At 39.6% G+C, this 14,522-nt stretch overlaps 1 protein-coding gene across 8 annotated transcripts in view; it reads right to left on the bottom strand.

Moving 5' to 3' along the window:
* Positions 1 to 14,522, bottom strand: part of LOC140458498 (casein kinase I-like) — a 222,879-nt gene that overhangs the window by 50,046 nt on the left and 158,311 nt on the right. For all 8 annotated transcript variants that reach the window (XM_072553186.1, XM_072553185.1, XM_072553184.1 and 5 more), the window contains 2 exons: positions 13,471 to 13,705; positions 11,948 to 12,033 (listed from right to left, as the gene is read on the bottom strand). In XM_072553186.1, the coding sequence (XP_072409287.1) occupies positions 11,948 to 12,033; positions 13,471 to 13,705 (321 nt within the window). The remainder of the gene's footprint in view (positions 1 to 11,947; positions 12,034 to 13,470; positions 13,706 to 14,522) is intronic.

Raw genomic sequence — 14,522 nt, forward strand, 5'->3', positions numbered from 1 at the left:
TTGGAGGGTCAGTGTGGACTTGATGGGCCAAATGACCTGTTTCCAGACTGTTGGGATTCTACGATGACTCGATGATTCAGTCACACACCTGACACCCCCAACACTCAAGTTTCCCATTTCCTGTAGAATATGAGGGAACAAAAAGAAAGGATTTTAAACATACAAATAGGAGTGGATCATTCAGCCCCTTGACCTTGCCCCACCGTTAAACAAGATCATGGATGATCTGATTTGCGCATCAAACTCCACATTCCCATTGACTGTTGGTAACCTTCGATTCCCCTGCCTAACAAGCTCTATATATCTGCTTTAAAAATATTGAATGACCTCACCTCCACTTCAGAGAGTTCTACAGTCTCACAACACAGAACAAATCTTCAAAATGGGAAACACAATTTTAATCTCCTCTATTTCAGGATACACGCACAAGAGTAAACATTGAGGTCCACGTCAAGATCTTATATACTTCAAACAAATCACCCCTCAAGCTTCCAGTGGAAACAAACCTGGTCTGTTCAACCTATCCTCATAAAGCAACCCATTCGTTCCAGGCATTAACCTAGTAAACCCAGATACACAGTAGAGAGTTTCCTGACTCCCTGGTTCCAGCCAGCCTTTTGAATTTAAATATGCTGTAGATAGATGAGCAACTCAATCGGAACCCACTTTCTGAATCCAAGTATGCCTGCAATACAGCAAGCTGGCACAACAAGAGTCTTAAACCACACAGGAATCACAAATAGCTGTTTCTACCACAGTGTTCATACAGTAAATTATTTTCATGACACTGAGGTTGGAATTATTGCTTGTGCACTGGTTCAGCAATTCAAAGGTCACTCAGTGTTGGATACCAGGATACTGAGTTGATTGAAGAAGGAAGTAGGTTTTTTTTAAAATTAGTAATGGGTTAAACAGTTATGGAGAATGGACAGGAAAAGTGGAATTGAGGCCACAATGAGATCTGCCATGACCACATTAAATCGCAAAGCAGGAATGTCATCTCTCAGAGAGTTGCGCGTCTGTGGAATTATTTTTTTAAATCGCAGAGGGCTGTAGAGGCTGGGTCATTAAGAACATTCAAGTCTGAAACAGACGAATTTTTAATCAGTAAAGGGAATCAGGGTGATATTGCAAAGGCAGGAAAATTGAGTTTAGGACTATCAGATCAGCCACGATCTCAGTGAATGCCAGAGCAAATTCAATGGGCTGAATGGCCTGCTTCTCCTCCAACCTTTGGCCTATGGATCACCACAATTGCTACAAATTGTGAACGCATCAGCACAAGTCTGAATGGGCCAAATAGTCTGCCTCCTTGCTGCAAGATTCTATATATCAGCAGATACCGATGAGATGGTCATTATTACCTCTTCCATTCTCCTACAACTTACTTTCACATTGAAATCAGGCAAAATATTTGTCGCTAAAGTGCAAGATGACTGTTATGTATGCACATTTATCATGCAAATGCATGCTCGTTCTCAGAAAAAAAGTGTTTATTTGTTATAGCAGATTTTCATGTAGCAACCAAGACAAGTATAAAAAATGTCTGCAGTGTAGTATTTCATCCTCTGGTCTCTTCTATTTATGACAGGTGGAATATGGATGTGAAATTAGCATTGTAAATCAGATAACAATTTGAAATAATAAATCAAAGCATTACATGCCCACGCACAAGCTCTCAGCAGCTGGTGTTTACCAGTAATATGTAACCCTCACAACAGATCAGTTGCAAACCTGTGTGCGTTTGTCTAGAAAACTCCCCTTTGATAAACAGACCACAATAGGCAACAAAGTCTATTTATTATTCTTTCAAATGGATTTTCGTTGACTAAAACTGAAAATAACAATGGTGACTCAATATCTAAATGTTTTCATTAAAATTGCATTTGTCTATGATAAATGGAACTACTCAAGTAAGAGCAAGAATTTATGTAATACCTGGCGAATGTGGAAATAATTTCTAAATTTTGCTTCGGATATTCAGTACCTTGAATGTTACAAGCTTTCATCAACTAAGGATTGGAACTTAGGAAAGCAGAGATAAAATATTAAACATGGATTGTTTTTCCATTTGTGAGGGAATCTCAGGATTATTGCAGTGCAGAAAGAGACCATTCGGCCCAAGAAATTTCTGCTGGCTCTCAAAAAGAGTAATTCTCAATCCAGGGACTGCTTGTACAAGGCTTTTCAAAGTAGGAGTTGGGACTCCAAGTTTAGCAACGACCTGAAATTTTGGGGTTATGAGCCCTGAAGTAGTTATGAGTCCACCCTTCTCACAGTACCATTTTAGTTTGCTTTTCAGGTACTGGTCTAATTCTCTTTGGAAGGCCTCAAGTAAACCTACTACACTCACAGGCAGTGCACTCCAGTGCAACTATTTGCTGCACATTTTTCCTGATGTCACTTTTGCAACTGCTTTGAACGTATCTTCTTAGTCTTTTCTCAAGTTGTAATAGTTTCTCTCTATCTGCTCTGTCTAGACACCAAATTTTGAACAAATCTCCTCTCAGCCTCCTCTTCTATACAAAAAAAAAGCCCCAACTTCTCCAGTCCAAAGAAATATTGGATGAAAATATGGCAAATAAAAGAACTGAAGATATAGCTTGGAAATGAGCAGGAATGAAATTCAACATATTGGCATAAGTTAAGATAAGTGAGAGGAGCTTGCCCAGGACATAGACCTGACCAGCTGGCTCTGAATAGACTCTTTCTCAGCTCATCAAAACTTGTGTTATTTCTACGTTCACCAAGTCTTGATAAGCTGAGAAAGAATTTGTTCAGAACCGGCTGGTCAGGTCTGCATTCTTGGTGAGCTCCTCTCACTTCAGCATTATCTTAACTTATGCCATTATGTTGGACTTCATTCCTGCTCATTTCTATCATACTTCTCTTACTTGAGTAGTTCCATCTACCAGGTGAGTTGTTAGTTCTCTTTTATTTTTAGAAAAGAATCACATACCATATAGGACAACACGGCCCAAACTTTTATCCTAACGCAACAGAATTCCGAGGCTTGAGAATAGTTATGACCTCTCAGCGACGACGAAAGAACATGTGTAGGGGCTGAGAGAACAGAGGCCTATTACAGCAGGTGTATAACTGTTATAACTTGGTTCATCATTACTGCCTCAGAATTTTAGCTTGTGGCTAAACTTGGGGCCCCAGCCCCTGCTTTGGGAAACCTTGTATAAGCAGTGTCCGGATTATGAACAGACCCCATTCTGGAGTCAGTTCACAGGCTGAATTGTATGCAAGTTGGAATACAATGCAGGACAATGCAAAACAGCTGTTCGTAATGCAAGAAATGTTCATATGTCGAATCTTTAAAATTAAACCTTTGTATAGAATTGTATTTTTAAGTCAGATATTTGTAAATTGAGGACCGCCTGTATAGAACCTAAGCTGCCCTCTTTTCAAAAGCAAACACATACCAGTATTAACATCCCTTGAATTTATTTCATCCAATTCTTTATGCTTTTTGTTAAAGACAAAGGAGCAACAAGTTATTGAGGGTGGTTGGTCAGGGAACTGACTTGTCTTTGAAGCGGATAGTAACGAACTCGGAGGTGATTCGACCCATTAATTCAACACACTCTGCCTCATGTCCAAAAAATCCCCTGCTCCTCTCACAACACATTGGCATTAAGCCTATGATCACTTAGCAATCATTGTTTTGTGGAAAGAGGGAGGGGTCAGAAAATATGCAGAGTTCAATTTCAGGGTGACTGCCCTTAAACACAGGATGATGGAAAATTGGTCCTGAGTCAATGGTTCACTGTGCTATTGCTCAGTAATCCAACATATCAGTCGCACAGAACCACAGTGTACAGACACTGTTGAGAAGTGACCGATCTAAGACACAAATGGGGCCTGAAGATAAATACAGGCAAGCATTCTTCAAACAGAGCATCAAATATAGGAGACAAAGGTTATTGCCGAAACAGATGGGCGGAATTGACTGTACATGCAACACTGTTATGTTGCCATTGCAGACAGTTCATGATTCAAAACAAAGGTGAGTCCCAGTGAGGAAGGAGGACTCTAGGCTCGGGAGAAATCAATCATAGTTAATCAAGGATGTTAAGGATAATGCCAAATTGTCAGGAAAAACATACAATGTAGCAAAGATTAGTGGTAAACCAGAGCATCGGGAAAGCTTTACAAGACAAAACAAATGGTGACCAAAATAATAAGAGGTAGGAAATAAACCACAAGGGAAAACTAATAAGTAACATAAAACAGACAGCAAGAGCTTCATTATAGATATAAAGAGGCAGAGAAAGTCCAAAGTATAAATAGTCCCCTTGGAGAACCAGATTAAGGTGGGGAACCGTGAAACTGCAGAGAAGTTGATAAATACTTTGCATCAGTCTTTACTGTAAAGGACATTGATAGCATTCCAGAAATATTCAATAATCAAGGGACAAGGAATCAAGGGACGAGGAAACAAACAATAACTTGCACAAGAAAAAAATTACTACGGAAACTAACAGGAATAATGGTCAATAGGTTCTCTGGACCTGATGAGTTATATCTTAAGGTCTTAAAGTAAGTAGTTAAAGAGATAGTAGATACACTGATTGTAGTCTTCCAAGAATCCTTAGATTCTGAAAACGTTTCAGAGAATTGGAAAACTGCCAATGTTACACATTTATTCAAAAAGGGAGATAGGCAATAAAAAGGTTAACTATAATCCATCTAGCTGGACATCTGTCATTGGGAAAATGTGTCTACAGATAATTCTTCTCTGACACAATGGTTGTGTTCTTGTGCAATGCTGCATTACAGAAAAATCACACTTGAGAAACAACGCTTAAAGTGCTGGCGATGCAATTGCTTTACAGACAACACATGTTGAAAAGTTCGCACTTTAGAAACGGTGTCCCCAATTCGTCAATCGCATTATAGTGAATTTGTGTTAATGAAACACGCGTTATAGCAGAACAACCTGTATTACAGATCATTTGGTGAAACAAAACACGATCAAGCAGCGTCAGCATGGCTTCATAAAGGGTAAATCATGCCTGAAATATGCAGTTGAGATCTTTGAGGTGGTAACAAGCAGGATAGATAATGGGGAACTAATGAATGCAATATATTTGGATTTCCAAAAGACATTTGATAACGTACTGCACATAAGGCTACTTAATAAAATGAGTCCATGGTATTGGGCAAAGTTTCCTCTAAGATGCATGGCCGTGCAACTTCTTGGAGGGTCTGCGCATGCCATGCACAGCATATCGACTCCCTGTTCTGGAAGCCACTGCCAAATGGACCTCCGAGATCTGCACATCTGTAGGAAATATTAGAGGTCGAGGGTAGTATGGATAGAGAATTAGTTACTTAATAGAAGACATGGTGGCTGAGATGAGAGGTACTTTCAGGATGACAACCTATTAACTAGTGGAGTGCAATAGGATCAGTGCTGATGCCACAATTATTTGCAATTTATGTACTGACTTGAACGAAGGAAGTGAATGTATGATTGCAAACTTCACAGAATACACTAAAATAAATGGGAAGGCAAGTTTTGAGGATGACAGTCTACACAGGGAAATAGTAGACAGGCTAAATAAGTGGGCAAAAACTCAGCAAATGGAATTTAGGATGGGAAAACATGAGATGATGCACTTCAGCAAGAAGGATAGAAAACGTGAATGTATTTTAAATGGACGAAAATTGCAGATTAATGTAGTACAGAGGAATAAGAGAGTCCTTGAGCATGACTCACTAAAAGCCACCATCCAAGTTCAATAGGTAATAAGGAAGGCAATATGAATGTGGGCTTTTATTTCAAAGGGAATAGGAGTTCAAAAATAAAAAGAAGTCTCATTAAAACTATACAAGGCAGTAGTCAGATCACATCTGTATTACTGTGAGCAGTAGTGGTTCCCTTATCTAACAGGAGGTATGCTGGCATAAAAGCAGATAATGCTGGAGAAACTCAGCAGGTCTGAGAGCATCTGTGAAGAGTGAAGCAGAATTAACTCAGTTCTGATATCGTATCAGATGCCAAATGTTAAATTTGTTTCTCCAGAGAAGATTCACTCAATTGATTCTGGGTACTGGAACACTGCCAATATAACACCCTTACTCAAAAAGGGTGAGAAGTTGAGTTGATTGGATGGGTTCTCATTGGAATTTAGAAGAATAACAGAAGACCCCATTGAAAAACACAAGATTCTTAGAAGGAACTTGACAGAAGAAACTGTTGCTCATTGTGGGAGAGTCCAGGCCCAGTGCGTATAATCTCAGAAGAAGAGATCGCCCATTTAAGATAAAGATGAGGAAGAATTGCTTCTCTCCAAGGACAGTGAATTTGTGGAATTCTTTATCACAAAGGGCTGCACAGGCTGGCGTATTAAGAATATTCAAGGTTAACTTCGATTTTTAATCAGTAAGGGAATCAAGGATTATGGGAAAAAGGCAGGAAAGTGCAGTTAAGGATTATCTGATCAGCCACGATCTCACTGAATGGCATAGCGGAACAGATGGGATAAATGGCCTACTTCTGTTGCTAGACCTTAAGGTCCCTACAATACCCAAAGCTTGTAATTGAGTAACCTAAATATGTTTGGGCTTTAACGGAATAAAGCAGAGCCATGCAAGATTAAAACCAGGCAATGCGTTTCTGACAAAGAGAAACTCTGCAAGCTTCTCAGTAACTAGGTTTCCAGGTGCAGCATGTGATGGGGTTTCCCTGCTCTATCGCCAGTTGCTGAAAATAAAATATCTTAAGTGCCTCCAATAACACTTATGACCATTGTACCCCTGCACAGTATTTAAAATAGTCCATACCTTTGAGGCATTGAAAGGGAAAAACTCTCCCCTTAGAATCAATAACCAGGGGACAGTTTTACGATAAGGAGCAGGAGGTTTAGAAGGAATGAGAGGAAAAACGCTTTCACCCAGAGGATAGTGGCTATCTGAACTCACTGGCTAAAAGGGTGATAGAGGGGGAAACCTCTAGACTTTGCACTAGTATTTAAATGACCACTTGAAATGCCATAACATGCAAGGCTATAGGCCATGCAAGTGATGAAAATTGCATTAGAATATATAGATGCTTGATGACCAGCCTGGAAAAGATGGGCCGAAGGTCCTTTTATCATGCTGTAAAATCTTTTGACTCTTAAATAAATCCTGCACGAATGCTTGGCACTGCTCTCATGTTTCAATGCAGTTGCCTTGTTTTAGTTTAAATCAGAAGCCCTACTGCCAGCACAGCTCCTGCAGTGAGTTCAACTGTTCTTAATTGATCTCCCATGGTGTTATACATGGGGAGTCAAGTAGCAGTCGAGTCCTCAGATGAAGCAGAGATAAAAGACAGGGGATAATTGGACCAGGTGCAGGAGTATAATTCAGTCCCTGTTACCCAATCAGAAAAATATAGCCCACATTTTCCGAGAATATATTACAATTCCAGTTAGAAATAAAACACTACGACCATTTGGGCAGCAATGCTGTTTAATTTACTTTGATAAATTTCTCTCCACCACAACATAAGGCAAAGCAATACATTACAATGTCACCTCCAATGGAACATCGCTGTGACAAATAGGTAGTGTGCATTACAAATGTGGGGTCAAGATTGTAACAGAATAAGACAAAAGTGTGATAAAAATGTGACATTAAGGTTTTGTAGACAGGAAGCTTATTCAGACATGAGAGATTTATTATAGATGTATTCTGGGAAGTAGGAGAAAAGTTGGAAGCAGCTGTGTTATTTGGTCATGACTTCCTTCCTCCTTTTGACATTAATGCTTCAACCTTCTAAAGGGTTGGCTCGTTTGTCAGACAGATATGACTGTAAACATCAAGAACCACTTCTGATGCTGTTAATACAGTATAAATGTTCTGGACTAGGCACCAACATCTATTGATTTGGAGATGTCGGTGTTGGACTGGGGTGTACAAAGTTAGAAATCACAGAACACCAGGTTATAGTCCAACAGGGTTATTTAGAAGCACTGGCTTTTGGAGCTCTGCAAAAGCTAGAGCTTCCAAATAAACCTGTTGGACCATAACCTAGGGCTGTGAGATTTTTAACTTTGAACATCTATTCATATCAACTTCTTAAAGCAACTTAAGACTCCAACCGCCTGTGAACAAACAGCACCTTCATCTCCAGAAATATCACATGCCTTTCTTCATTTCACTGGTACCCCTTCAAGAGTTCATTCTGGCAAATCCTCATTATCCCATTCACACTATTCAAATCACTGGCTGTACTCAGTTGCAGTCAATGAAAAAAAAATCAATATTTGCATGAAATAACAAGTTACAATATCTAGTTTTCTGAGCAGATTTTTTTCCATAATGATAACTTGGGCTTATAAAGCAAGGATGCTAGCTTTATGATACAAGACAAACCAATGATGCTTTATAAATGACAGAAAGGTTGGACACAGGTGTAATATCATATGGTCAAATGCACTATAAAGCAAGACCACTGTGAATAAGGTTGGGTACAGGTGCAATAACATATGGTCAGGCACCCTAGGAAGTTCTATTATTACCAACATAACTAGGCATCATTTTGTTTCTATCCAGATTGACTCATTCCATAACATCAGCAATAATGCAGAGATAATGGAATCCAGACATGTTGGTTACTCTAACTATTCCTAGTGAGTTTAACAGCATGTAGCTTTGTCCATTTGTATTTTTTAAATCAGAACTGGAAAGATCATCGGATTTTAGACAATTTCCAAGACCTAATAGCTTGCATGCTCTTTTAAAGGATGAGAGCAAAACAGATAAAGCCACGATTTTCTAAAGCTCCCTGGATTCAGGAATCGTGCCAAAAGACTGAAAACTTGGAAGTGTCGCTCCATTATTAAAAGCCTGTCAAGAGCTCGAGAGGAAATTATTGGAACCTTTAATCAGGTTTAGAATGATTGAGCAACTTGGGCAAGTTAGCTTGGAATTGTAATGATGAGATCATGTCTGACTAACTGAATTCTGAGTCATGAGCACAGCAAATAAGGAGGTGAAATGGATGTTTTCTACATGGACTTGCAGATACATTTAACAATACATCCGCACAATATATTAGTAAAAGGTATGGGGAAATCTTGTTAAATGAGTTAGTAATCAGCATACAATGTATGGATCAAAAATATGTCTTATGTCCAGTAGAGATCAAAAGTAACATCCCTGGGCCCTCAGCTTCTATGAAGGAAGATAGAGCTATATACCTTAGTTTTCAGATGACAGTAAATCAGGAGGTGCAATAAGTTTATGAATTAGAATAGGAAGCTACAAAAGGGACATAAACATGAAGTGAACAGGTCAACATATCGCAAATTGAGGTAAAAACAATGACTGCAGATGCTGGAAACCAGATTCTGGATTAGTGGTGCTGGAAGAGCACAGCAGTTCAGGCAGCTTTTGCCCGAAACGTCGATTTCGAAGCTACTTGGATGCTGCCAGAACTGCTGTGCTCTTCCAGCACCACTAATCCAGAATATGGCAAATTGAGTTCAGTAGACAGAACTCAAATAGAGTCAGAGGCTGAGGGGTGACCTTTATAGAGGTTTATAAAATCATGAGGGGCATGGATAGGGTAAATTGAAAAGGTCTTTTCCCTGGGGTGGAGGAGTCCAGAACTAAAGGGCATAGGTTCAGGGTGAGAGGAGAAAAATTTAAAAGGCACCCAAGAGGAAACTTTTCAATGCAGAGGATAGAGCATGTATGGAATGAGCTGCCAGAGGAGATAGTGCAGGCTGGTTCAATCACAAGATGTAAAAGGCATCTGGATTGATTCATAAATGGGAAGGGTTTAGAGGGATATGGCCCAAGTGATGGCAAATGGCACTAGATTAGGTTAGGATATCTAGACGGGTTGGACTGAAGGGTCTTTTTCCGTGCTGTACATCTCTATGACTCTATATTAAAAGGGAAAGAACAGCGAGGGATGAATCTAAAGGCGCAGATAGACAAATCACTAAACTCCACCAAACGCAAAACCTAATACATAGCTACAGAACTCACTTTATCTTTAAAAGAATTAGAATTCAAAAGTGAAAGGTGATGCTTTAGTTGCACTCAGCCTTAGCCAAGTCCAAACTGCAGCACTGTATTCAATTCTGTTCAAGATGAATGACAAATGGATAAATATATCAAAGGAGGTGGTGAAAAGATAGATTAAAAAAAAAGTACCTGAGGTGCTGATAAACCATGAGAAGAGTTTGGCAAACAGATGAATAGGCCTTTCAGTGACTTGAGAATGTTCTGTCATTCAAAAGGTCATGTGTGTTTTACATCCTATCTCAATGGCTCAAAACACAGCTACAGCGAGACATCAGAGCCCTCAAGGCTCTTACAGCTGTAGGTGCACAAGGACAAGGTGGCTTTAAGAGGCATAGAGGTCGAGGAGGTGGCTGCAAGGGGGTGGAATGGAGAAGGAAACTTCAAGGGGAAACAATCTCTCAGCATTCAGCTTATCAAGGACCCCCAGGATCACATATGTTTCAGTAAGATCTTGAATACCCTGGCTCTGACTTTAAGATGACGCCCCATTGCCCTAGATTTCCCCTCCAGTGGAAAAATCTCGACATAATTTTAAAATATTAATTGCATCACACTGTAACACTCTATCTCAATTAGTACAGTCCTAGATCATGTAACAAAAACAGAAATTACTGGAGAAACTCAGGAGATCTGCAGCATCTGTAGAGAGAGAAATAGAGTTAATTGTCTCACGTCCAGTGACCCTTCAGAACCGAAGCTGTAGCAAAACATCCCCTCATTCATATTCCATCTCAATAGCTTTAAAAGCTAACATTTCATTAGTTTTTTTTGAGCATTTCCTCAAAAGGTCCCAAATTTCTTGCACCTCTATTGTTCATTGTTCTACACTGTGTTTTCTGGCCCAAGATGGGTGACTTTTTAACTTATTTACATTGAAATCCATCCTGCCACAAAGCAGAGAAGGTTGCAAGGAGATTTAACAGAGATTTATAAATTCTGATGGTAAGACTATTTTATGTTTGGAGAACTGGTGATGAATATGGTCATTAAGTGAATACAGTTGACAAGGAGTGAGGAGAGAGATCAAAGAAACTATTCTAACACAGAACTAATGAGTATGAAATGCTTCACTATATAGACTGATTGCAGCAGAGACCATTGCACCTTTTAAGAACAAGTTTAATAAATATTTGAATCAAAGGAAGGAAAACAATTCTGTATCAAGCAGGATGGTGGGATTATTTTTGGGCCTTCACAATGGATCAACTGGCCCATTTATGCACTGGTTTTATTTCCTCTCAGATGGTGAACAGGGCTTGTCAGACAAACAGTTTGAGCCCAGCATTGAGCCAAAACTGTAATTATGGTATCCTGTAATCAGAAGTTTACAACACCAAGGCAGGAAGCACTTTGAAATCATATGTCTTCAGAACTTCAGCAATTAACAGCAGAGTGTTTAGGATATCCTACAGAAACTATATCACGCTATTAGACTAACTGTATGTACGTTTCCATAAGTTATTGCTATTACAAACACTGTTGAACCAGATTAAAAACCCCAAGCAAAATAGTAAGCATCAGGTCCTGCAAATTATAATGGAGAATGCACATTGTCGAGAAGGTAAATTAATCTCTAAATTCAACTCAAGATTCTAAAATGAGAGCTTCAGACTTATGGTTTGGGACATTGCTGATAATGCCTCAAAACACATTCGCTAGCTTATTCACAGATACAGCCATGATATGTAAAATTATGGGATGTCAGGGCTGATTGACTAACTATAATTTATTATACATACATATATGATAGACGGCAAGATATTTCTTTGCAGCAAGCACCCTAAAAATAAAAGTTCATTTTTGATTTCCAATTACTACAGTTCATTATCTACTTACGTCAGTAATTATTACTGATTGAGTGCATTGTTAAACATAGCTCAAATGCAAACCCAAAATCAGCAAAGTGCCTCACCTTTAATCCCTGCCAGGGGAGACTGCCTCGTAGAAAATACATAAACATGTGTCCTAAAGCCTCCAAGTCATCTCTGCGGCTTTGCTCTAGGAAAAACAGAATGCATTTAGCTTTTGATTTGGCATATTCTGACTGGGGCAAATTTCTGAGTCAATATACTCTCTCTCTCCTGGGTATCTCAAGTCACTTTACATTAGATTCAAAAAATTCAATCCACACATAGGAAATTAGGGATTTTATCCCACAGTACGCTCAGCATCGAAAAGACTAAAATCGTGTGTGTCCGATTTCTGTACTCATTGAATTCCAAGCACATACTGATCTCAATAAAACATACGCAATTAACTCACTGCTTCGCTTTAAGTAGTGACAGTGATTTGAACAGATGTTTATGGGAGGAGATCAATAAATTTTAGGCATCCCTTCATCAATAATGATATGAGCTCTGCCTTAAAAGTGTCCATAATTATGACAGAATCTTTCCTCACCACCAGGATGCATCAATAATAGCAGGCAATTCTTGCTCAGACCTCCCAATATCAATAAGTACACAGCACTTTGGAATGATGAAAGAATTCAAGGGGTGCCCGCTGCATAGGACAATTTGACAACTGTTGAATTAAAGATCAATATTCAGAAGGTCAGTCAGCAACGAAAGGGGGATTTTCGGCAATGGAAGATCATTACCAATGCGAGCATTAAACTATTTCAAGATGAGGGGTGGCACGGTGACTCAGTGGTTAGCATTGCTGCCTCACAGCACCAGGGACTGAAGTTCAATTCCAGCCTCAAGCAACTGCCTGCGTGGAGTTTGCACATTGTCCCTGTGTCTGCATGGGTTTCCTCCCACAGTCCGAAGAGGTGCACGCTCGGTTGATTGTTCATGCTAAGAGCTCAGTGTCCAGGCATATGGAAGCGGAGGTGCATTAGCCATGGAAAATGCAGGGTTACAAGGGGAGGGGGTTTATCTCCCCCGCTGCATTGTCAGAGGAGCCAGCTTTTGGGTAAAAGACATTTAAACGGGCAGGCAGTTTACCTTTGGAAGTACAACAAGACCTCATGGCACAACATTGGAGAAGGCCTCAGAATCCAAAGGGTCCCTGTCAGGGAACAGAATGTTGACTTTGCATTCTATGGAGTTTTGTTGGTGGAGAGGAGGATGGGTGAAGAGGCAAGAGGAGAAGAGGAAACTACAGTGAATCATCCATGGGACCTCTGCCATCTTGAAGTTGTCAACATCAGCAACAAACCCATTTATGTCACAGAATGGTGCAAGATTGGGGGGGGGGGGGGTGGGCGGGTGGGCGGAAGGAAGACAGGAGTCAGGTCGCACTTAAAGACTTCTTCAAATTTGCATAAATGACACCATGCATTATTTGACCTGTAAATGTCAGCATTGTATTTTTACATGTAGAACAGAAATCATTTTCCCCCAACACCTATAAAACAGCGTAGCATTTTACCTTCCCGCATTGTACACCAGCAAACCCCACCCAAAGTAAGTTTCAGTTAAGACAACAGACCTTTGCCCAGGTGAGTGTTGATGGACATGTATCTTGCAGTGCCCGTTAAGCTCTTGTGTTCCCTGTAGGGGATGTGCTTTTTGGTATCAGGATCAACATACTCCTTGGCTAAACCAAAGTCTATTATATGGATTATGTGTTCCTTTTTATTGCCTTGCCTTCCAATTAGAAAGTTTTCCGGCTTGACGTCTCTGTAGATTAAGCTCTTTGAGTGAACATACTCCATTCGGTTCAGCTGTTGAAACAGATCAGACAAGTTAAAAACGAGGAACCTTGCTCCGTTTCTTCCTTCCAACTCCATGCTACATTGAAGCAGGAAACCTTTCGGTATGAGACAACCATTTAATAACATTTACACAAGAAAGACCCTCTCTCTTACCTGCAACCTATTAATTGGGATTTGAGGAACCTACATGTTGCAACTCAAGAAGCCAAATGCAACACAGAATCCTGTATTCTAACCATATCCAAGCTTTCAAAACCTAAACAATGCAATCAGCTAACTCATACGGATGTAAAACTCCAGTAAAGATGTTACAGAATACCATTAATCTCTAGGAGGTAAAACTGCCACATCTCAACAGAGTGTTTGAACACTAATCAAAGAGAATAAAGGGAATATTTGAACTGACACAGCATCCAATTACTGAAAACTTAATAATCATCACAAATGATGATTTAAACTTGAATTGCTTCCTTTTTTTTAATCTTCTGATTTACAATCCACCCAAGACATCTGCCAGAAAGCAAGAGATGAGAGAATTATTATTTTCGAATATTGACAAATAATTCAATCCATTTACAGAATTTTACAACACAATGGGTGATAATTTGTCCCATTATGCCATGCTGGCTCTCTGAAGGGACAATTCACTTCAGTCCACAAAGTTTTCCTTTTCCAACATAATACCTGCTCCTCTTTTTCAAATATATTACTGATTCTGTTTCATCACTACTGTGGTTGAGAGCATATGGGATTCAATAAATGTTTGTTTGACCACAAGAATGTTGGCTATATTAAATTTACCCATTGCTAAGGGAAAATAGTTAAT

Source organism: Chiloscyllium punctatum, chromosome 33 (assembly GCF_047496795.1).
Source record: "Chiloscyllium punctatum isolate Juve2018m chromosome 33, sChiPun1.3, whole genome shotgun sequence".
Lineage (NCBI taxonomy): Eukaryota > Metazoa > Chordata > Chondrichthyes > Orectolobiformes > Hemiscylliidae > Chiloscyllium > Chiloscyllium punctatum.